General features: G+C 40.9%; 1 protein-coding gene across 11 annotated transcripts in view; it reads right to left on the minus strand.

Annotated features, from left to right (window-relative positions):
* AKAP6 (A-kinase anchoring protein 6) overlaps positions 1-25,876 on the minus strand; it is a 633,025-nt gene that overhangs the window by 355,243 nt on the left and 251,906 nt on the right. For 2 of the 11 annotated variants that reach the window (XM_070053773.2, XM_070053772.2), the window contains exon 1: positions 1,594-1,925. The exons of the other annotated variants lie outside the window; for them this stretch is intronic. In XM_070053773.2, the coding sequence (XP_069909874.2) occupies positions 1,594-1,671 (78 nt within the window). In that variant the 5' untranslated portion in view covers positions 1,672-1,925. Of the gene's footprint in view, positions 1-1,593; positions 1,926-25,876 lie in introns of those variants that run through there. 11 annotated transcript variants of the gene reach the window in all.

The raw sequence follows: 25,876 nt of genomic DNA on the forward strand, positions 1-25,876 counted from the left end.
TTCAGCTTGGTTAAAAGTGAGTCTGCCAGTCTGTTTACCTCGAAATCTTTCTTCTTCAGAGAATCCTAAGTAAGCAAGGTACTAACAGTAATGGTTTTTTATATCATACGAGTTGTTTGCATACATAGAGGTTGAAACATGTAAAATTACCTACATTCAATTGTCTTTGACCTACAAACCAGAAATCTCATATGGTACAAATTCATTTTCCGTAAGTTGGACAGATGCAGTCTTGGAGGAGTTTTGCTTCACCTCCTCAAAATTTTTGTGTCATAAACCAAATACTTTTGTGGAACTGGAATCACTTCATGCAAAAGAAATTAAAATATCTTATCACCAATGAAAAAACACATGGATGTTCACACTGACAAGAGCAGTAGGTAGGCCAGCACTGTGGCGTAATGGTTAAGCCTTTGCCTGTGGCACTGGCATCCCATATGGGCGCCGGTTTGTGTCCTGGCTGCTCCTCTTCAGATCCAGCCCTCTGCTGATGGCCTGGGAAAGCAGTGAAAAGATGGCCCAAGTGCTTGGTCCCCTGCACCCAGTTGGAGACCCAGAAGAAGCTCCTGGGAGGCTGTTGTGGCTATTTGGGGAGTGAACAAGCAGTTGGAAGACTTTTCTCTCTCTCCTGACTATAGCTCTGCCCCTCAAATAAATAAAATCTTGGCTGGCACCGCGGCTCACTAGGCTAATCCTCCGCCTAGCGGCGCCGGCACACCGGGTTCTAGTCCCGGTTGGGGCATCGAATTCTGTCCCGGTTGCCCCTCTTCCAGGCCAGCTCTCTGCTGTGGCCAGGGAGTGCAGTGGAGGATGGCCCAGGTGCTTGGGCCCTGCACCCCATGGGAGACCAGGAAAAGCACCTGGCTCCTGGCTCCTGCCATCGGATCAGCGCGGTGCGCCGGCCGCAGCGCACCGGCCGCGGCGGCCATTGGAGGGTGAACCAACGGCAAAGGAAGACCTTTCTCTCTGTCTCTCTCTCTCACTGTCCACTCTGCCTGTCGAAAAAAAAAAAAATCTTAAAACAAAACAAAACAAAACAAAAACAGGAGATTCATGACCCAATTGCACAATAAGGTATCCTTTCCTTGATACCTTAGTGCAATGACTAACAAAAGGAAAACAAAGGCTCCCTGCCCTCCGCACTGGGCTAAAAGCCACACGTGTGGTGGATGAACAAGTTCTGCTGAGAAACAAGATCAGGCACTTGGCTACCATGTAAAGCACTAGATTTCCAGTCCTCCCCCCGTAATCCACACCCCTTCAAATGAACCTTGTCCAGACAGGTTACTAAATAGTTGCAAAGTGCTTGGATTACGAAACCAGGGATTCAAGAAGCAAGCAGCTAGCCCTACCATTTAAGCATTGGGAGCTCTTCTTCCCCCATCCCACTCTTCTTCCCTTCTCCCCTCCTGCTTTGGGATTTTCATTAGACTACGACATTTGACTCATTCTGAGAGCAAACACTACAGTTTCTGGTTTTCCTAATTTGAAAACCAGATGGCCTGTACACTTAGCCCCAGGGAAGAAGGAAAACAACTTGTTATCAACAATTTCAGTTGTTTCTAGTTTTCAAAGACGCAATTCCACTCTTACCTGCCACACATGCACCCCAGAGGCAGTATGAGCAACCAAGGGAGCGGCTTCCAGCACATCACTGACGTCAGGGCCCATCCCTCATTTATTCTCCTCTTCATTCTGATTCCTGACCCCACTGCCCAAAAATCAAAATAAAATACGATTCTAAATTGTCATCTAAGTTATATTGGAATTATTGTTTCAAAACATATGGTAAGAAAGCTATCAGCCAATCTTAGAGAAAATAAATGCAACACATAAAAACTACTTTCCACAAAGCAGTTCCAACATTCCAAGGAGATTTAAATTTACGTAAACGTACGTGTTTGAGGGGACTTCTGGACTCTAATCATTCCAGTCAGATACAGTCCAACCAGCTGAAACTGGATTTTCACTCTTTGTAACCCATGTGGCATTCCAGACATTTCTAAGAATTAGGATTACATCATTTTCTGGAGTTTTTGTCTTTAATACAAACAGCCATTATATTCCATTTTCACGACCTTTAAGTTCTCAATATCAAATTACCCAGCTGTTATTTCAACCTCTCTCTGTTGCTAAGAGATGGAGATGGTGGCAGACCAGACCAATTTTCTTCAACATAGAATTGCTAGTTGACATAAGAAGGAACTAAATTCAGCCAATGCACAATAAGCCCAACAGTTGGCAGCCGGGCTGTGTGTCTTTTCACAGCTGCAGGAGACAGTTGGTTCAGAGAACCCCGTCGCCCATCTCCCTGCCAACATCATCGCCATGTTTTCATGCATTCTCTACAAAGCCTCTAAGCAAAGAGTGGCCCTGCCATTTGCATCACAGGGATCAGTCTGCTGTAATATTGCCTCTTGTAGAATTAAGTTTCGTGGCTAAAGACTGTAATCTTTTTCCGGGACAAACCCTCCTTTAATAAGAAGAGAGAAAGCACTTGCCGCGGAGGCTGTGGGCAGCACTTAGACTCTCCCCACTCCCCTTCTGAGCAAGGCACTTATTCCCCCAGCTGCCAGGAGTGTTGGCTGCTTACAGCACTCAGCTGAGAGCTCTCCTGGGAATTGCCCTCAGCTGCCTCCACCAAGGTCACTCGCTTCCCAGAGAACTTCCACAGCCAGTGCCTGCTCAGTGCTGGGGGGTACAAAACCTGGGGGAGGCAGGGAGTCACTTCAGAGTTCAGGATATGAATGACCACAACTTTTATACATTTGCACAAAGGTTCAGCTTCTCCCTTGGCTCTCAGGGCTCACCCAAGAAACTTCCAGCATGCAAGTCTCAGAGCCTAAGAATCTGGGAATTCAACCTCAGACAAAAGTAAACTCTCAAGCTTCTCATTTCTTTTAGCAAAGTCCTAGCTGTCTGTATATTAAAGTATGAAATTTCAAAAGGACTAGTTTTCTTGGTTTACACATAGAAGTGTGCCAGTACAAAAGTCCTAACCCAAAATGCTTGATACACTGCAATATCTGTGCTGCCTTAGTTGAGGCCAGTAATGCAATGTCCAGTTCTCATCCTTAGCCAAACTCCAGGCAGTGAGCAATGCCAATAGAATCGCTTTAAGTGAGTTTAAATGAGGCAGATAGCAAACTACAAAGCTAGCTGATACCTTGTATGCAAGCGCATGTTTCAAATAATGTTAATTGTGCAATAGAGATACTAGCTGCAGCTCTGACGGAGATACAGAATGCCATATACCCAAGATGGGTGAGAGAACGTTGAAAAGGTTTACAATAAAAGCTGAATACACTCAGGGGCAAGGGGTGTACAGCGTTGTCAAACTAAATCCTAGCTGTTGGCCATGGACTTGGGTTGCCCCACAGACAAGGAAGACTTGACCACAAGAGGGTTCAGCATGGTAATAGTTTAGGAAGCAGCACCATGGTCTTGCCTTCTGGTCCATGGTGTCTTATTACTGTAACTGCCCATAAGTGGACTGCATAACTGGTTATGCATCAAGTTACCTTGGCTTTCTTTAGTTGTGTGACGAGGAAACACTAGGATCATGAAGAAAAACATAAGCCTAACCTGTGGTACTTTTATTTTAGTAAAGCCTAATTTTAGTGGGAAGTTTAGTGAGTGTGGAGGTATCATTTTTGAAATGTTTTAAAGATTCTTGAAGTTTTAACTTGAAATATTTACTAGCCAGCATTTGAGATTTTATGAAAAGTAAGAAGTAGGTGTTTGGCACAGTGGTTCAAATACCACTTGGGACACCAGCATCCTTATCAGAGTGCTTGGTTCAAGTCCTGGCCCCGGTGCTTTGGGCCCAGCTTGCTGCTAATGCACACTCCGGGAAGCAGTGGTGATGGCTCAAGTACCTGGGTCCCTGCCTTCCCAGTGAGAGACTCAGACTGAGTTCCAGACTCCAGCTTGGCCCAACCATGCCTATTGCAGGCATTGTGGAGTGAACCAGTACATAGACACTCTCTTTCTCTATTTGAAATAAAATGAAAAATAATTTTAAACATCGATTTTAAAAAGAATTTGATTTGTTTTATTATACAAAAGAATCTGGTTTGTCATAATTATAAATTCAGTTTATTATACTTTAATAAATAATTTATATTTTAATAGATTAAATTAATAACTTTTAAAAATTTTTTTGAAAGAGTGTTAGAGAGAGGGGGAGACACAGAATGAGTGAGAGAGAGAGATCATCCACTGTTTCATTCATCAAATGGCCACAATGGCTGGGACTGGGCCAGGCTGAAGCCTGGAGCCTAGACTCCATCCAGGTCTTCCACAGGGGTAGCAAGGGCCCAAGTATTTGGGCCCTCTGCTGCTGCTTTGCCAGGTGCATTAGCAGGGAGCTGCATCAGCAGTGGAGTAGCTGGTACTCCAACCGGTGCTCATAGGGAATGTTGGCATTGCAGGCGGTACTTTAACCTGCCACACCACAATGCTGTCTCCTAGTTTATCGCATTTTCAAAACTTGTCTAGGTCCATAGAAAGATACACCTTAGGCTTCTAAGTTTATCCTATTATGCATCTAAGGTGTTTAAGATCATTAGATAGATGTCTAAAGAAATTTAAATTTAGAATGCTATTAATTTGTTAAACTGGTGAACTAATTGAACATTAACCAAAATACAAATGCCTATGACAGCTATTATTTTCATAGCAAATTTACCAGATTTATAAACAAAGACATGATAAGATAAAATTAATATCTGAGAAAGGTCAAGCTTTAAAATTTCAAATTCAATAGTAATACAGGCTCTATTTGATCATCATCTATTGTCAGAAATTATTTAAGCCTTACTTTCTACTGTCCAAATTATGATTCTTTCACAGCAAACTTCCACATTGGTTAGCATTTGCAAGCCCTAAAATTTCAGAGTTGGCAGTTTTCCCCTCAGCTAATCTAAACAGCTCCCTAATTATGCTGCTCCAGAGACAAAGCTGACGGATCCGGGTGGAAAGGACTGTACCTTCTTTGTTCAGTTTCTGAGCTGAGTCTCAGCAACAGCAGTGATACAACTTATATGCAGTAAGCCATGAGTCAGAGAAGAAAATTGCGTAACTTTTTCCGAGAATAAAATATTATAAATCCAAAATTGCAATCACAGCCCTTAGTCTTGGTTTGGCGGATGTTCAATCACTGGGTGGGGATGGAGGGGTTCTGGATGAGTGGGTAAGAAATCTCTGAAACTGTGCTTCTGAAATTTTAATGTTCATGTGAATCACCTGGGGATCTTATTAAACTATAGGCTGGATGTGGGGTAGGGGGTGGTTGGAATCAGAGATCCTGCTTACCTAACAGTCCCCAAGTACTACCTAAGCTTTCATCCATAGACTACATTTTGGATAGCAAAGCTCTAAACATCAGTATCCCGCTTAACATTTTGTGGTTTTTATTAGCAGTGATGCTTCTACTGGGAGTGGCAGAGAAGGAATGACAGTATGTAAGTGTTAATCACGGATTAACATGACATCTAATATTAGTCATATTAGTCATATTAGGAGGAATTGATGATTGCCATTTGAAGATTTATTGGTTGACAGAGCAACCGAAATGAAAGAAAATCAGTAATTTCCCAGCAACTATTTTACCAAGAAAAAAAAAAGATAGACTGAAAACTGATAAAGTATGTCATACGTGCATGTCAATAAATATGTCAATCCTGATCACTGGGTGACTGAAAGCATAATTCTTCATTTTAGAAATAGGTATAATTCAATCTGTGTTTTACAATGGCTCTCAGGCCAAGATGCTGTTTCTGTTAACTAGCAAGGCAAAAAAAGGAAAGCTGTGAAAAGCTTGTTTCTTTCTCTTCTAACACTAGGTGGAGCCAGAGTACAAATAAACAGGAAAGGGGCAGCAAAGGGCTTCCTTTGCCAGGATTCAATTAATGATTGAATTAATCACCACATCTTGCACACTTTCTTACAGATTCAGATCAACACTGCCTTGATTTGATTCTGTAGGTTACTAGACATGTTTTAAAGTTTACTACTTAAAACACCAGGAACCCACTAGCAGTTTAATATGTCACATAACAATACTTTTTTAAAATGTATGAACATTTGTGCGGATGTGAATTTTAATTCTTCTTATATTACTTGTGGGATATTAGTTGTCACAATGCTCTTTATACACTGCATACAAAGGAGGTTGTGAAAAGCTCCTCCCTTGGAGATTAAGAGCAACACAAAACCCTCTATTGCTTTCACAGGCCTGCTTCAAAGCAGGTTGATGAACTTTACCAGACAATGCCTTGAAATAATTTCCTGGCACAAGGACTCATGGCAGAACAGCAAAGCATTTCCCCAAAACTGCATTAGTTCTCACAGTAGACCCCGTGAGTCAGGGAGGAGAGGAGTGACAAAACAGAGGGGGGATCAGCACATTTGCCAGTGGAACGCTTAGTTAATACCTCTCCCAACAGTGTCACTACAGAGGTTAGGACGATCTGTTTTACACATCCACTAGACAGAGATTAATTAGGACTAAACCTGCCTACTGTTCAGATTTCATGAAGAATCACTTGGAACAAATGTTCTAAGATCAGAATCCCAGAAATAATGATGTTGTTGAAGGTGGTGTGTGGCTGCTGAAGCCAAGGAAGGCAAGTCCAATTGGAACGCGGGACCTTTGAGGATTGGAAGTCTTTGGAGGTTGTTGCGATGGCACCGCTTTGATCACAACAATACAACATGAAGCAAGGGAGTACCTGGGAGAGAGAATGGAGAGAGAAAGATGGGAGAATAACAGAAGATACCAAAACTAAAGTCTCATTTTGCAGTTTTGCCTCAAGCCATGGTAGTGGAGATGTGCGACCATGAGACCCTTCCCAACACTGGCTCTACTCTACCCTCAAGGAGCTCCCAGACTAACGCTGTGGTGCTGTACTAACAGAGGGGAGCTAACTGTCACTCCATGGGAATGCAAGGCACTGTGTCATGAGGCTGTGGTACAGTCATTTCCTCGAAAGAAAATAAAGCATGTAGGGATGGAAACTAAGTCCAGCACCTCAAAAGCCATAGTGTAAGCAATTATTTTTGGTGTGAAACCAGCTTTGCTAAATGTGTCATTTCACTTGCTCTTCATTGATGTCACCAGTATTAATAAAATATTTACTGTGTTCAAGGTACCAGTGCTCCTCTTAACCTTCAAGTAGAAAAACAAGTCTTCCTCTATTCTGAATGCTACTGTGGGATGTGGGCATCTTAACCAGCACTTTAATTGCTAGGCTAAATGCACATCCCTAGATTTTTTTTTAAATGGAAATTGTCAAACATACAAAAGCAGAGAACACAGTTCAGCATTGTGGCTTATCTGGTGAAGCCGCCACCTGCAATGCTGACATCCCATGTGGGCGCCAGTTCAAGTAACTGCTGCTCCTCTTCCCAACCAGCTCCCTGCTAATGCACCTAGAAAAGCAGCAGATGATGGCCTGAGTGCTTGGGCCCCTTCCACCCATGTGGGTGGCCTGGAAGAAGCTCCTGGCTTCGGACTGGCCCAGCTCCGGCTGTTGTGGCCGTCTGGGGAGTGAACCAGTGTATAAAAGACCTTTTTGCCTCTCTCTCTCTTTGCCTTTCAATTAAAGTTAAAAAAAAAAAAAAAAAAGCCAAGAACACAGGATAATGAATTTCCATGTACCCACTCCCCAGCGAAAATAGTGAAATCCTTGGCCAATCTCATTTCATCTATGTTCCCACCTCTGCTCAATGACTTCAAATTATACTGAAGCAAATCCTAGACAACCTGCCATTTCACTGAAATAATACTTCAGTATATATTGTTAAAAAATCAAGGACTCTTTAAATGTAACCACACACTATTATTACAAAGCCACAAAAACTAATTCCTTAATATTATCAAATATCCAATCAGAGTCCAGATTTCTTCAATTGTCCTATATTTATACATTGTTTGTACAACTTATATTTGAATCAGGATCCAAAGTGAATACATTGATTAAGGCGTCTCCTCTGTCACTTTTTAAAAAAAAATTTTTTTTTTATTTATTTGAAGGCAGAGTTAGAGAGAGAGAAAGAGAGGCAGAGAGAGAGAGAGAGAGAGAGAGAGAGAGTCCCCATCCAGTGGTTCACTCCCCAAATGGCTGCAATGGCCAGAGCTGCGCCGATCTGAAGCCAGGAGCCAGGAGCTTCCCTACAGGTCTCCCACATGGCTGCAGGGGCCCAGGCACTTGGGCCAGCTCTACTGCTTTCCCAGGCCATAGCAGAGAGCTGGATTGCAAGTGGAGCAGGCAGGTCTTGAATCAGCACCCACGTGGGATGCCAGCACTGCAGGCAGCAGCTTTACTCACAATGCTATGGCACCGGCCCCCTCTATCACTTTTATTTTATTGTCTTCCTATCTCTCATACTCTCCTTCTCCTGGAATTTTGTTGAAGAAATCGGGTTGTTTCACAAAATCTGGATTTTGCCAGTTGCAACTCGATGGAATTATTTATGCAGTCTTCCTTGCCTCTTTGTTTCCCGGGAGCTGATTTTATTCTGGATCCCCCACCACACCCCCAGTAAGACTAATCCATGGAGGGTGTTGTATGGTTTTGTCAGTGGCGCATGGCTGTCTTATTTCTGTGATTTTATCAGCGTGATAATCACTGCCAGTAGCCCTTACGTGGATATTTATCCGGTCACTCTGACCACCTACCATAAATTCTCCCGGAGATTCCTGAGGAGCCACTCAGGGGAACAATGTTTTCTTGCAAGCATGTCCACAGCCTTGATAATTCAAGTTCTATTAGGCTGAATACTTCCATCCCATATTCCTTTTCCAATTATCCTAAATATGTTACTCCATTATCTTTTGGCAATAAAGTAATCAGCTGACAAAAAATTCTGCTGAGAGTCTAATACTGTTTCCTTTATTAATGACTTAGGTGAATGGCCTGGATGACCATAGAATTTTTTTTCTGATTATGTTTCCCTTTTTGCAGTTCAATGGTTTTCAGTTTTCTGGACTTTTTTACTCATATGCGTACTGCTTTTCCAGTAAGTAATTTTAAGTTAATTAAAACTTTATTGCAGAAAATTTTTTCTTAAGTAGAGATGTTAATATTGATTCTATTCCACTTTGGGTTTCTTTCTTAGAGATTCCCAATTTGCATATGTTGAATATTCTCAACAATCTGTCTGTATCTAACACTTTATCAAATCCATTTTCTCTATTTTTACTGAGGTACAGTTGATACGGAATAGGATTCATCCTTTTATTTGGCAAACACTGGGAAATGTAAATAGTATGGCCAAAATACAGAACATTTCTATCACTCCCAAAAAGTTCTCAACTGCCTGCCCCCCACTGACATACACATATCCTTCCATTTCTGGCAGCCACTGATCTGTGGTCTATCTCTATCTCTTGCCATTTTTAGAATGCCATTTAAACAGAATCATACACCATATAGGCCTTCTTGGGTCTGGCCTACTTCATGTCACATGCTGCATTTGAGATTTATTCAAGTTGTTGCATATAGGAGTAGTTTATTCTTTTGGTTTCTAAGTAGTACTCCTGTATGGAAGGAAGTTTCTTTTGGCGCCAGTTTTGTGGCATAGTAGATCAAGCCCATCCATATGGAGCAGTCCCAGCTGCTCTACTTCCGATCCAGCTCCCTGCTAATGCACCTGGGAAAGCAGCAGGTGATGGCCCAAGTCCCTGGGCCCTGAACCCATGTGGGAGACCCAGATGGGGTTCCAGGTACCCAGCTTCAGCCTGGCCCAGCCCCAGTTGTTGCAGCCATTTGGGAAGTAAACTAGAGGATAGAAGATGGATTCTTTCTCCCTCCCCGCCTACCTCTCTCTCCTTCTCCTTCTCCCTCTGTAACTTGGACTGTCAAATAAATAAGTCTTTAAAAAAATAAAGTTTCTTTCTCTTTTCAACAACTGATAGTTTAGGTTGTTTTCACTTTGGAATTATGAGTAAGTCTTCCCTCCTATACATATTCTGCTTTTCTTAAGGTTTTATCTGTTGTATTCATTTGATCTTGTGTTCTTGCCTTCTAACAGTCTTCATTCCTGAAACTGTTTTTTCTTCTATAATCTAATTCTTTCCTTTTTTAACCTTGCTTTTAAAATCTTTATTTCATTGATCATATTTCTCAGTTTTTCTAAATCTGACTCATGGTTTTATTTCATAGTGTCCATTGCTATCTTAATAGCTCTTGGCTCAACTGGAAATATTAGCTATAATTTTCATATGCTTTGTGGGCTTATCTGTCTGGCATGCTTTTATTGTCTATGAAGATCTAATTCTCTCCTTATTCTCCTCTTTAAAAATAATCACTTTGCACGGTAAATGACCTTTTCTGTTGCTCATAATATTTACTGCTAATAATACTTGTAAGGGCATTTGAAATTACAAACAGGAAAACTTCCAAAGAAAGAATATATGAAACTAAGTAGAGCATCAGCAATACTTATAATTATATAGCTTCTGTCATTTGTGCAAAGTAGGTAATATTATAACTGTGAATTCTATGAAGTCAGTATTTATCCTTACTTTACCAAAGAAGAAATTGATATACCAAAATCTAAAAGCTTATTCAAGTTTATAGTAAGACAATATCACAACTCTATGCTCCTAATTATCAGACTGTTTTTAAAAATTATCCTAAAGGGTCGACACTGTCAAGTAGTGAGTAAAGCTGCCTCCTGCAGTGCCAGCATCCCATATGGGCACCATTTCGAGTCCCAGCTGCTCCACTTCTGATCCAGCTCTCTGCTATAGCCTGGGAAAGCAGTAGAAGATGACCAAGTGCTTGGACCACTGCACCCACGTGGGAAACCCGGAAGAAGTTCCTGGCTTTGGATCCACTCAGCTTTGGCCATTGTGGCCATTTGGGGAATGAACCAGTGCATGGAAGACTTCTCTTTCTCTGCCTCTGTCTCTCTGTAACTCTGCCTTTCAAGTAACTAAATCTTTTAAGCTGAAAAAAGGTCTAAGAAGGTTTTTTTTCTCTGCTTTAAGCTCCTTTTCTATTCAATTATTATGCACTCATATTTATTTGAAAGCGACAGAGACAAAACAGAGATCTTCCATTCTCTAGTCACTTTCCAAAGGCCTGCAACAGCTAGGGTTGGTCCAGGTCGAAGCCAGGAGCCTACAACTCTATCCAGGAGTGGGTGGCAGGAACCCAACTACTTGGGCCAGCACCTGCTGCATCTCATGATGTGCATTAGCAGGAAGCTGCAACTAGAAGTATCGCTGGGACTTGAACCTGGGCACTCAGACATGGGATGTGGCCATCCCAAGAGGCATTTTAACAGCTGTACCAAACACCTGTCCAAGAGTTCCTTTTTTAAATGAAAGCAAATTTAAAATATTTCTTTCTAGTAATATTTCTTTAGAGTGATAAAAGAACTGCCTCCCTAAACAAGTTAATTTTTTTCATCAACTTTTATGTATTATCCGAGGCCTTCCCTTCACACTGACTCGCTATCAAGGAGGCAGATGGACATCATTTTTTACCATTGGGGAATATCCGTAGCTAAACTGTTGGAATCCCTAAACAGCAAAGTAAATAATTGTGTGTTGCTGATGCTGGCCAGGTCAGCCTTGCAAAGCTGGGGGAATGAGGTCTCAGGCAAGTGCCTGGAAGAGAAATGTTTAAATCCTCTATTTTGTATGATGTGGGTCCCAATTATATAATTAAGGCTTATGGCCTTTAAACAGAGATGAAAATGCCAACAAGAACATTTCAGAAATTTCATGTGTATGACGTAGATGAAAAGCACGCAGCCCGGAGACCAGGCCCTGTCTGTGCAGCCTCACCAGGCGCCTGAACTCTATCAGGGTGTCAGCCCCGGCAGCATACTGGGGAGAATTTCCAGTGTGGTCATCACACAACCATCTTTCTGTTTGGTTTCACTCTCTCATCTTGCACTGTGCTGACGTCCTGGAGTTGCTCCTAGATGATTAATAAGAAGCTTGAACGTTTTTTTTCAGATCTGCCTGCCCCAGCACATTGCTGAGGACAGCAGGGGAGGGAATGCTCTCACTGGGTTTGCTGCATCAAGAACTCTCAGCTACCCGAGGCAGATTTCTGATTCTGAGCTGCCTCCGCTCCATGCCAGGGTGTTTGTGAATCAAACAGTGAGGCAGACGAGACAGGGGTCAGGGTCCTCACGACTTGACCTGACACCACTAAAACACCCAGTGCCAGAGGAGCTTCAGGCCCTCTCCCTCCCTGAGCCTGCTCAAAACCCGCAGGCTTTCATCTGCTGCATCTCCCCAGGTTCTACTGAGCAGATGTCAAGGCCTTGTCAGTAGATTAAATGAGTGATTCTCCAGCCTTGTCTTTACCAAGAAACCTCTGTTGTCAGCCAATCCTTTCTCACAGTCAACCTGGACTTTGAAAGATTGGATAAATTACAGGTATTCAGAAATGATTACTCCCCCCCCCCATTTAATAAATGACAAGTACAACTGCCTCTCAGATCTTCCTGACCAACCTAAGAGGTGTTCCCTCCTGCAGTTGATAACACTTTCAACATAGAGCAAACAAACAATGCAGTCTGTGAAGCCATAGCATGGATAAAGAAAATACATATTCCATGGAGCATTTTGAAGTTTCCAAGGCAGTTTTAAAACTTATTTGGGGGGCTGGTGCCACGGCTCACTAGGCTAATCCTCTTCCTGTGGCGCCAGCACACCAGGTTCTAGACCTGCCTGGTTGGGGCGCCGGTTCTGTCTCGGTTGCTCCTCTTCCAGTCCAGCTCTCTGCTGTGGAGGATGGCCCAGGTGCTTGGGCCCTGCACCCTCATGGGAGACCAGGAGGGAGCACCTGGCTCCTGGCTTCGGATCGGTGCTGCGCACCGGCCGTAGCAGTCATTTGGGGAGTGAACCAATGAAAGGAAGACTTTTCTCTCTGTCTCTATCACTGTCTAACTCTGCCTGTCAAAAAATAAATAAATAAATAAATAAAAATAAAACAAAGCAACTTATTTGGGTATTACAGGTTAAAGATTCCTCCTTTTGTTTCATTCCTCATTTTGTTAAATGATCTTTCCTAATGCATGTTATTCTCTTTTCTTTGTAAGGTATCTTTGACTAAAGTACACATAACTATTACCACTAAGGAAGTAGCAAGTCCATCAAGAGTTATATTTGAGTTCCTTAGACATGATCCAGTTTTCTAACTGTGGTCATGATTAGTTCTGTCTGCTACCCACAGAAATGTGGCAACTTAAGTTATCTATTTTGAGACAGATATTTTGACCCAATCACTTGACAAACCATCAACTGAGTCACAATATATATTTTACTGACTTAAGAATTCACATTTATCAAAGTTGTTTGTTTCAATTTGAGAGCCTAAGTCATTTTAAAAGGATTGCTATCAGCTACAGATTTTTGTTACTTGATAATGAAACAATCTTGCATGTTTACCTCTAAAAACAGTTGTATGTAATGATTTGCTTAAATAGTATTTTAGGTTTTCACTCTTCATTTTGATAAAAAGAATTTTGATCCCTACTTTGTCTTTTATGAAGTTTAAAATTGTACTACTTTTCAGTAGCATAAAGGTGATATTTCTACTTTCTTTTTCATTGTGAAAAAGTTATCAGGAGCCATCATTGTGGTCTATCAGGTAAAGCTGCTGCCTGCATTGCCGGCATCCCATATGGGTGCCAGTACACACCCCAGTTGTTCCACTTCCAATCCAGCTTCCTGTTAATGGCATGGGAAAAGCAGTAGTAGATGACCTAAGTGCTTAGGTCCCTGTACATGGGAGACCTGGAGGAAGCTCCTGGCTTCAGCCTGGCCCAACCCCTGCCATTGTGGCCATCTGGGGAGTGAATCGGTGGATAGATGATCTCTCTCCTCTGTCTCTCTGTATCCTTCCTTCACTCTTTCTCTGTAACTCTTTCAAAATAAATAAATAAATCTTTTTTTTAATTTCTTTTAATTTTTTTTTTTGACAGGCAGAGTGGACAGTAAGAGAGAGAGAGACAGAGAGAAAGGTCTTCCTTTTGCCATTGGTTCACACTCCAATGGCCGCTGTGGCCGGTGCGCTGCGTCTGGTGCACTGCGCTGATCCGAAGCCAAGAGCCAGGTGCTTCTCCTGGTCTCCCATGGGGTGCAGGGCCCAAGGACCTGGGCCATCCTCCACTGCACTCCCGGGCCACAGCAGAGAGCTGGCCTGGAAGAGGGGCAACCGGGACAGAATCCGGCGCCCCGGCCGGGACTAGAACCCGGTGTGCCGGCGCCGCTAGGTAGAGGATTAGCCTATTGAGCCATGGTGCCGGCCCAATAAATAAATCTTTAAAAAAGATTTATCAAATAAAATATGATGGGAGTAATGACATTCAAGTACCATAGAATTAAAATTGAATCATGATGGGGCTGACATTGTGGCATAGTTGGTAATGCCGCCTCCTGCCAACCCTAGCAGCCCATACGGGTGCTGGTTCAAGTCCCAGCTGCTCCACTTCTGATCCAGCTCTCTGCTAATGTACCTGGGAAAGTAACAGAGAATGGCCCAAGTGCTTGGGTCTGTGAACCCATGTGGCAGACCCAGATGGAGCTCCTGGCTCCTGGTGTTGAACTGGACCAGATCTGGCTGTTGCAGCCATTTGAGGAGTGAACCAGTGGATCGAAGATCTCCCTTTGTGTGTATTTCTAACTCTACCTTTCAAATAAGATTAAAAAAAATTTTTTTTAAACTGAATCATGTTGCTTTTCATATAAGACCTCTTGATAACACACAAATTTCCATGGATCCCACTGGCACAGTCACTATCACTGTGCCTGCTTTATAATGAAACACATTCATGCATTTATCAAATCTTAAGCACTCATAAATTTTTCAAAAGCATATATAACTGCCCTTTTCTATATATGTTTCTCTAACACTACAAAAGCAGAAACAAAGATGGGCATTTGATTAAAGCAGCTGCTTGTGATGCCAGGATCCCATATCACAGAGCCTGGTGAAGTCCCAGCTGTTCTGCTTCTGATCCAGCCTCCTACTAATGTGCCTAGGAAAGCAGCAGAAGATGGTCCAAGTTCTTGGGTCCCATCACCAATGTGGGAGACCAGAATGGAATTCCTGGTTCCTGGCTTTGGCCTGGCCCAGACCTAGCTGAAATGGCCATTTGGGAGTATATCATGAGAGGGAAGATTTCTCTCCTTCTCTCTCTCCCATTCCCCCTTCCTCCCTCTCTCTCTCTGTCACTGTGACTTTCAAATAAATAAATCTTAAAAAAAGAAACAATAAAACTTCAGTTTCCACTGCCTATAGTTTACAATAGAACTCCTGAGTTTATGCCTTATTTTCATCAAAGTGGCCACTCCAGAAAGTCCTTCTTTGGTCAGTCACTGTCCCCACCACTCCATTTTACCTAGGAAGATGGATGGTTATTAAATTTAGTCATTTGGGGCCAGCACTGTGGCACAGTGGGTTAAGGCCCATATGGGCACTGGTTCAGGTACCAGCTGCTCCACTTCCGATCCAGCTCCCGCTAATGTGTCTGGGAAAGTACCGGAGGACGGCCCAAGTCCTTGGGCCCTGCACCTACGTGGGAGATCCAGAGGAAGCTCCTGGCTTCTGGCTTCGGATTGGCACAGCTCTGGCAGTTGCGGCCATTTGGGGAGTAAACCAGCAGAAGAGGACCTCCTTCTCTCTGTCTCTATTCTCCCTGTAACTCTTTCAAATAAATAAAATAAAACTTAAAAAAAATCTAGTCATTTGTTTAGGATTTATACTTCATGCATTTCCAAAGCAGCTCTGAGCAGGTTATAGGCATTACGTAATATAAAATAGGACAGAGCTGACAGAAACAGATCAGAGCAGATCCAAAGGAGATAAAAGGGTCAGGAACTACAAAGCTGACCATATTTTTTTCCTCTAGCATCAACATCACAAAGGAAAATTTTTAAGAGAACCAGTTTTGCTTCAAAAAAGGGGGGAGGCAACACATTTATTTTAAATTAATTTTCAAGAAGGAATTTCTTGAGATTTTTGAGTAAATCACAAGAGGGCAACTTAGCAAATTTCCTGAGATACTATTCCAGTAGCTAATTCTCATATCTTCATCATCACACTACTCAGTTGTTCCATATTCAAAAAATATATAAATAAATTCTTAAATGTAAAAAAGAAAAAACAATTTAACATTAAAAAACAATTATGTTTGGAAAAATAACCTTATCCATTCCAAATCTGTAACTGGTTGACTATGTAACACTATAGCATGACACAGGTATAGTGGCTCTGCAGTGGGGTAAGTCGCCAACGGTAACGTCAGCACACCTTATTAGCACCAGTTGGAGTGCCAGCCGCTCCACTTCTGATCTACTCCCTGCTAATGAACCTGGGAAAGCAGCAAATGATGACCCAAGTACTTGAGCTGCTGCCATCCACAGGGGAGACCCAATAGAGTTCTAGGCTCCTGGCTTTGTCTGGCTCAGCCCTGGCTATTGTGGCCATTTGGGCAGTAAACATGTGGATGAAAGATCTCACTCGCTCTCCGCATCTTTACCGGTCTCCATATCATTCTGCCTTTCAAATAAATGAAATTAATCTTAAAGATTTTTAAAAATTAAAAAATTGTAGCAAAAAACACACTTGAAATTAAAAAAAAACTGTTTACATAAGAATGTGTATTATCTTCATCTTTTCATGTAATAATACATTTTTCATTGTAGTTAGTCTTTCTGTTGGTGTGCTACAGCAAAGCATTAGTCCTACATCATGGTACTTCATTTTCTACAGCTTTTATACTTAAAAATATCAGCAAGTGCAAGACCAAGTATCTCCTTGTGTGTAGCCTTGTGTCAAGGGAAAGGACTTTTCTCTGAGGCACATTCAGAGAGCACTGGGAGAACTTGGCCACCAGTTGGATTTTACAGGCTGACTGAAATTTCTTGCATAACTTAGGGCTGTCTGTACTCATAATCTTTTATGTGAAGTCAAAAAGTAAATTAAAATTCAACGGTGAACAAAAGACAAAGAGTCTGAGAGCTTCACTAAGTAATTTGTTTCTAAGGAATGCAGTCTAACTTGGATGCTAGTCATGAGAAGTAGATTTCATTTGTAATTTAGCCTCAAGAGTCAGTCTGGAAAATTCTATTTATTACTACAAGAATTTCAAGTGGCTAATAAGAATTTGGAAGCCTGACTTTGAAATGCCCAGTTACCCTAGACAAGCTCTTATTTTAAGAAGAAATGTCTAGATAAGTTTTAGTTACCAAACTAGATTACAGCACTAGGTTACCTTTCATCTGAGAGACAGTAAAAATCCTGCCCACTTTGGACTGCCTCACTCCAAGCTGTGAGGTGATGTAGACATACTGGGTAGATGGTCAGAGGCTGGGGTCTAACTTAGAGGCTGCCACTTATCAGAACTTTAGGTTCCACTGAGCCTTTTAGTCTTCTGTTTCTGCCACTAGTCCTAGGGCACATTTTGCCTTGTCAGAGTTCCAGATACTTCACAGATATCCTTTCTTTTTGTTTCCCAGTTGTGTTCACTTTTAATTTTAAAATTGAACTTTTTGCCATGTTCGCTTCATAAATAGACATTATATATATACTATTTTTTCTTGCAAACAGGGATTTTTATATTAATAACATAAGTTTATTATTACATATCCATTAGTTGACTTTCACTATCACTTGAAACATGCAAATACTCCTAGAAATGATCAATCCTTCCAGTGCCTCTTATTTGATACACATAAACTACTCCCCAGTAATAAATTATATTATAATTACCTTATATATTACTGGGGAGGTATTCTGTTAAAAAACAATAAATCATATAGCCCATATGAATCAACTCTTGTTACTGGACAAGAGTTTAATATTTATCTGGTAATTCCCAAGTTAACTAGAAAACATCACAGTTGTGTTGCAATAATTTCCTTATATTGATGCAACCTTCCAGATTTTTGCAGACAGTTTCATAAAATCACTGAATATTGTAGCAGGTAGTCTGATGCAGGGAAGATCCCTAAGAATGCACCATCTGATTTTGTTCATGCCTCCCCTGAACACGTGGTATTTGGCTGCACTTCAAATCACTCATTTCAGAAAGTGGTCAAAAACACATCTGGAGAAACTAGCTAACCATGTGACTTACTGCTTTATGGAAAACAGGGATATTAGTATCACAAAAAGTGGGATTTGCTACAATGATCATAAAGTGGAGGAAAAGAGCATATTGCCACACGCCTGGTATAATTCAGGAAAGCAATATTTATAACTATATACCAATTCACTTTACTCGTCTGGGCCTCCGCTTTCTTATTCCCTCATAGAAAGGGGGTGGAGTTGCATGACCTGATTTCTCACAATATTCGCCTCCTAATTTAAACCAAAAATTATCTCACTTCTTCAAATGCTCCTGTATTGTAAATTCTACCTTCATATTGATATAGCTATACCAACAATAATAACCAATGTTTCTGAAGCCAGGGGACTCTTTCCTATATGGAAGTCTTTTTTAAAAAATATTTATTTATTTGATAGTTAGAGGTAGAAAGAGAGAGGGAGAGACACACAGAGAGACAGAGAGATCTTCCATCCACTGGTTCACACTCCCCAAGAGGCTGCCAGGAGCTTCCTCCAGGTCTCCCAGTTGAGTGGCAGGGGCCCAAGCACTTGGGCCATCTTCTGTTGCTTTCCCAGGCCATCAGCAGGGTTGCTAGATCAGAAGCAGAACAGGTAGGACACAAACCAGTGCCCATATGGGATGCCAGCTACCCAGGTGGCAGCTTACCCTGCTACACCACAACACCAGCCCCATGGAAGTCTTCAAAGGTGACCAGCACAACCATCATTCCTTAGATTGCAGAGGATTCAGGGTCCCTGACTTCTACTCTGTAACCAACTGATTGCTTAATAACTTAAAATATAATAATTACAGTCTAACTTTCTTTGTATTTTTAAAAGTATTCACATATTTTATTTCACTTGTGCTAGAACTATCTAGAAGGGTAAGTGGTAGCTACTATTATTTCTATCTTCAATAAATAAAATTAGAACAGAGAGTTTCAGTGATTCATCCTAGTACACAGGAATATGCTTTCATGTATCTCATGATCCAGTTTCTCCAGGTCAGCCCAGCAACACAAGTGTACACCAAAACATAGAAACATAGAAACATAAAACATACATAGCTGTTGGTCAAACAATTCCAATTTTAAATCTTTTCCACAAATACACAAAGATGCACCCTTGAAGATAATAACCACCTTTTTTATAACAGGGCAAAAATAGAAGCAACATACATCTTCATCAATAAGAGACTAGGAAAATAAATTAAGCTACATTTCAGCAGTGGAATACTGTGTGGCACTAAAGGGATTACTCGAATGGATATTAGTAAAGTGGAAATATAGCCACAGCTTACCTCTGGGTTAGAGAAGACTTGTGGTGAAGATAAGGTTACAAGAGAACTGTCTGCAATTATAGTAATGATCTTTAAGGGGCAGGCATTAGGCACAGCAATTAAGATGCCTCCTGGGATGCTTGTATCCAATACTGACACGCCTGGGTTCAAGCACTGACTCTGTTCTCAATTGCAGCTTCCTGCACACCCTGGGATGCAGCAGGTAATGGCTCAAGTAGTTGGCTCCCTGCCACCTTGTGGGATACCTGGATTGAACTCCTAGCTCCTGGTTTGACCTGACCCAGCCCTTGCTATTGCAGGTATTTGGGGTGTAAACCAGTGAGTGGAGGAGCTTTCTAGTCTCTTGCTCTCTGCTTTTGAAGAAGAAAGAATAAAGAAGAAGAAGAAAGAAGAAGGAGAAGAAAATGGTATCCTGTATTATCAAGTATAATTGCCCCTAACTTCACTTAAAATATAGCTAGCATAACTATGGAGCTGAATTTGTTTTTAAATTTTTAAAGATTTATTTATTCGAGAGGAAGAGTTACATAGAGAGGGAAAAACACAGAGAGGTCTTTCATCTGCTGGTTCACTCCCCAAATGGCTCCAACAGCAGGACCTGGGCTGACCCAAAGCCAGGAGCTTCTTCCAGGTCTCTCATGTGGGTACAGGGGCCCAAGCACTGGGCCATCCTCTACTGCTTTCCCAGGCCATTAGCAGGGAATTGGATTGGAAGTAGAGCAGCCAAGACTCAAACTGGTGCCCATATGCAATGCCAGCACCACAGGCAGAGGCTTAACCTGCTGCCCCACAGTCGGGCCCCTTGTTTTCAATTTTCAATGATTTAAGTTGAAATGACCATATGTGGCTAGTGGATACCATATCAGGATAGTGCAATGGACATAATTATTGTGTTACTTTGAAATAGAAAATAAGATATTATTTAAACAATAGTAACAACAAAATCAATCAACCTATATTTAGAAACAACCAGAAGATAACAGGAATAAATTAGTCAACAACAGCTTTACCTAAGTAGCTACTGTGCCCCTAGCATCAAACTCTGGTGCAGGTTTTTACACATGGTTCCCATATCTGTGCATCACTTCTAATCTGGAAAATTTCCTGGATATCTGCCCACATACATTTAAAATCTATGAGAGAAATTATACTTACACATAGCAAATAAATTGCTCTTATCTCAAGAAAGCTGTATCTTTTGTGTTGACTTGGCAAAACAGACCAGAAGGAAAGAGTGATGAAGGAAAGAAAGCCAAACTTTGGAAGATAGAGTACTGAAAACAGAATATTTTTTATTTTTTGAAAAAAAAAATGATAACTCATTGAATGGATTTGTACTAAATGGGATACTCATGTTTTCTACTTACAAGTTTTGATTATATTAAAATATAATGAGGCAATAAAATATCTTCTTAGATATCAGCCCATATAAAATTTAGTCTTGGGGAATTGGGTAAACCAGCTGGTGGCTGATTTGACTTTGACTTGCACAAAACAGGAAGGCTGCTTCTTCACACGTCTTTCCAAACTTCAATCTATTTGCAAATATACAGCAATATTTTCCCAAGTCAAACAATGTTTTCCACTTCCAGATTATTAAAAGCAGCACAATATTGAAACCACTTTCCTCATTAGTGTTTTTCTCAATATTTTGCTATTAACAAGATAAAAATCCTCATACAAAAGGCTTTCTTCTATATGGGAGATTTAAAGAAGATTTTTAAGGAATGAATCAGCCCAAATTATAGCATTCTTAACAATAAAATGGTTATTAACCAAGGTCCTCAGTTAACTGAATCCCCCACATTCCAGTTCTTAGGAGCAAAAAATGCAAGTCCCAAGCAACGACATGGAAAGAAGGAGAAAACTTTCAGTGTCTCTTATACATCTAAACATATTATGCAAACATGATGTTCCAAGTGTCAACTTTAAAAACTTAAGGATCCTTAATCCTGAGAAAGAATTAGCTATGTTCAGCACTATACACTTGGAATTCGTGGCAGCAAGTATACTTATACTTAGCATACTCTTGGCATGATATGAAAGCAAATCTATTTTATTTTATTGTAAAGATTTATTTATTTTACTGTAAAGGCAGAGTTTCAGAGAGAAAGATCTTCCATCTGCTGATTCACTCCCCAAATGGCTGCAATGGCTGGAGTTGGGCCAATCTGAACCCAGGAGTCAGGAGTTTCTTCCAGGTCTCCCACGTGAGTGCAGAGGCCCAAGCACTTGGGACATCCTGCTCTGCTTTCCTAGGCCATCAGTAGGGAGCTAAATTGGAAGTGGAGCAGCCAAGACTTGAACCAGAGTCCACACAGGATGCTGGCACTGCAGGCAGTGGCTTCACCCACTACACCACAGCACCAGTCCCAAATTTATTTTATTATCTAAAATTTTCAAACGCAATATATCTGCCACTTGTAGGACTTGTTAACTAAAGCTATATTTTATAGTGTTTTAATGGACAAAAGTAAATTATAGAAAAGCATATTGATTGGTAATATATATGTTGTGACACACACACACACACACACTTTCACTCATCAGCTCATTTGTAATCTACAGTCACAATAACAACATAGCATTTGGACTGGGAATTAATCAGAATGAGAGCTTCTAACATTTATGTAGCTATATGAGAGATTTTTTAAAGAAGGATCTTGATTTTTACAACAGCCTTTATAGGTAGATATTTATGGTTAAAGAAATTAAGTCTCAAAGAAACTACAGAATTGCTTCCTGTCTAACTTGTAATAGATAACAGAGACAGACCAGAACCAGGCCAGCCGTCTCCAAATTCCAGGGGCTTTCCACTCTGCCTTGCTCTTGGCATTGGACAGCAGACAGGGAGAAGGCGTCAGGGCAGGGATGACCATTGATGGTCACTAATTTGAAGAGTTCCCCTTCTGAGAATTATTATGAGTTGGTGGATGAGAGGCAGAATCAGGCTTTCCTTACTCCCAATGTGCTTCTGAAATCTCTGAGGCATCTGGAACTAAATGAGCCACCATCAAGAAACAGAGCCATCCAAATAAACAGGATCTCCTAATAAACGTGTCCTATAAACCCCAGAAGACAGCCACATGCCAGTTTTAACAGTACTTCAGATTGTTTGAACAGATACAACCTATGTGCTTGGAATCTAGACTTGAACTAGATGTGCGGCCCTTAAACCGTATGGTTAAAAAAATGACAGTTTACTGGCGAGGTCTCTTTCCGAAACCTTGCCATTCCATCAGCCCTCTGGGAGATCAGACCTCTCTCCTTCACCTAAAACCTTTTTAAGACATTCTCTCGCATTTACTCTTTTTTTTTTGGGGGGGGAGTAATTTTTTTTTTGATTTTTAACTTTTATTTAATGAATATAAATTTCCAAAGTACAGAATATGGATTACAATGGCTTCCCCCCCCCATAACTTCCCTCCCACCCGCAACCCTCCCCTTATCCACTCCCTCTCCCCTTCCATTCACATCAAGATTCATTTTCGATTCTCTTTATATACAGAAGATCAGTTTAGCATACATTAAGTAAAGATTTCAACAGTTTGCTCCCACACAGAAACATAAAGTGAAAAATACTGTTTGAGTACTAGTTATAGCATTAAATCCCAATGTACAGCACACTAAGGACAGAGATCCTACATGAGGAGTAAGTGCACAGTGACTCCTGTTGTTGACTTAACAAATTGACACTCTTGTTTATGGCCTCAGTAATCACCCTAGGCTCTTGTCATGAGCTGCCAAGGCTATGGAAGCCCCCTGAGTTCACCGGCTCTGATCATATTTAGACAAGGCCATGGTCAAAGTGGAAGTTCTCTCCTCCCTTCAGAGAAAGGTACCTCCTTCTTTGATGACCTGTTCTTTCCACTGGGATCTCACTCGTGGAGATCTTTCATTTAGTTTTTTTGTTTGTTTGTTTGTTTGTTTGTTTCCAGAGTGTCTTGGCTTTCCATGCCTGAAATACTCTCATGGGCTTTTCAGTCAGATCCGTATGCCTTAAGGGCTGATTCTGAGGCCAGAGTGCTGTTTAGGACATCTGCCATTCTATGGGTCTGCTGTGTATCTCACTGCATTTACTCTTGAAGAGAATGTAAGCTAATGCATTACTTATCCTGCTAACATCCATGTTTTATGCTTTAGAAAGAAAAGTTTTGTGGAGGGTAAAGAATATTCTAGCACAAAAGGCATAGTGGAAAGTCAGTTTTTTAGGGTGAGGATTTCTTCTGCAATTCTGCCTTCTACCTGGGACTAGTAAAGCCCCTGACACTGAGGTCTCCTCAGATACCTAAAGGAATCCGGACAGCTATTTCCTATTATGTGTAAGATTGTAAGATCAAGTGTGCGATTTCCATCTCTTTCTCTCTCTGAATCTTCTCATTGCAAAATCAGGGAAAAGCGAAGTGAAAACCCAGTATGATATAGTATTCTATGGTGTTAACTTGGAGTCTCCCACAAATGGATTTCAAAGGGGCTCTTGCAACAGTATGTAAAATATGGTGGGTATGCACACAATATTTTAAGAAGATGATTTACAGTTTCCAACATATTCCCAAAGAAATTACCAACCTGAAAAAAAGTTAACACAGATTAGAAAGGCCTAATTTTTATTCCTAGCTCTATCTTTTTCCAGCAGCATGACATCAGGCAAGTCAATTAGCCTCTCTGTGCCTCAGATTACTCAGCAGAGGACAAGGGATTAACAAAAGGATTAACAGAGATAATGCATGCAAAGAACTGTGAGGCAAGCAAAGCGTAAATGCTGGGTATGATTACCAGAAAGGCAAAAGATGTGAGGAACTACAAGAGGAAGAAAGAGTCCCCTCACAGACATAAAGAGGAGATCAGGAATCAAGGTGACAAACTGGGCAGAATTTGGAGTTTTCATAGCTCACGCCTGGACATCTTTGCTAAATGTTGGGGCTAGAAGGTGCCCTGTAGTTTGGTCATGTTACAACTCAAGAAGCTGAGGCATTACCACACCATAAAATTGCTAACAGGGCATGGACACCAGATTTTATTCTACTCCAGACAGTCGAGAACAAAGAGAACCCACCACTGAGCTATTATTGTTATCCAACTTCTGACAAAGCCCACTCAGTTTCGCCTGATTTATAAACAGTTTTCCTCACAAGAGGACCCTTCATCCAGGGCATCATTAATCAAGATGCCAGTGCATTTCCTTTCTAGCCCCTCCCTCTTTGCTCTCCTCACTACAGACAAAGCAATGTGCACAGGGAGATTTATGACAGGTTTAAATATGTCAACGTACCTTCTTTAACCTTTGAAACCAAGACTCCCAGTGTGGGAGCAGTTAGAGTGCTGTGGGTGGGCACACTTCCATGTAGGTACTCTCTTGGAGAGAATGGACACAAATACTGAGCTGCCAACTAGTCCAAGATGGAGGTAGTCACAATTCTGCTTCCTCTCAAATACATGACAGCAAGGAAACTTGGAAGACTTGAACTTAAAAAGGATTTAGGGCTTCACTATTAAACTTGGGCTGTAGTAACTGGAGTCTGTTGTCTTCGAATGCACTTAATGTTACTTAATTTTTCATTGTTATTAAGAAAAATGTCAAATTATGCTCAGTTAATTCCAACAAAAATATGCTTGTTCTGGTCAAGCTCTAACCCCAAAGCTTCTGTGAACAATTATACTATTTAAAAGTTCTTGTGAATACACATTAATTCCCTGAAATAATATCCTAGGAAAGTAGTGGTATTCCTGGTACACTATTGCCACTTAGAGAAAGCACAAAGGAAATTTTAAAATGATAATGTGAGGATTCAGTCATCCAGGTGATCAGGGAAAAAAATAGCGCTTGCAATTTTATAAAAAGCAGTAGGAGAACCTGCTCTCTGAAAACCTTTTAAACTCATTTGAGAAGATTAGAAAACAACTTATTTAAAGAGCAAGTAAGAATGCGAAGTAAAAAAGATTGCTAAATCTGGGGCCAATAGAGAAGACACTTTAAGAGCAGAGTGGGCTTGGCATGCAAAAAAAGCCTTCTGGTGGAGAAGAGAGTGGTGTGCTTGGCTTTGGCTCACTGGTGGTTCAAGTTAGATGTGGCTATGAACAGTTGTGAGTGGAGAATTCTTCCTGTGATGTCTAACTGGGTCATGATACAAAGAAAGAGAAATATAATTATCTTCAATAGTTTGGAGTAAGATTTTTTTTTTTGCTATCTTTGATCAATGAGTCTACAAAAATATCAATAAAAGACTACAAACAAAAGAATTCAAGTTTGAAGGGGATATGCTTTTATGCTTTTTAACATAAAAGAAAAACCATAAAGTTCTACTAAGTATATGTATAGTCTTTGTAAAGTCTTTGCTTTTGAATCTTAATAAATTTACTCTGGCAACCTATAACACATTTATGCAATTGCATTTTAAAAGATGCATTTACTTTTAAGATAATCACATTAAACATAATGAAATATTTATTTGTATTTATGGCAAAAAAATACAATTGCTTACATATCTAT

This window comes from Oryctolagus cuniculus, chromosome 12, assembly GCF_051225735.1.
Source record: "Oryctolagus cuniculus isolate XC-2025 breed Fujian yellow rabbit chromosome 12, ASM5122573v1, whole genome shotgun sequence".
In the NCBI taxonomy this organism is placed as follows: domain Eukaryota; kingdom Metazoa; phylum Chordata; class Mammalia; order Lagomorpha; family Leporidae; genus Oryctolagus; species Oryctolagus cuniculus.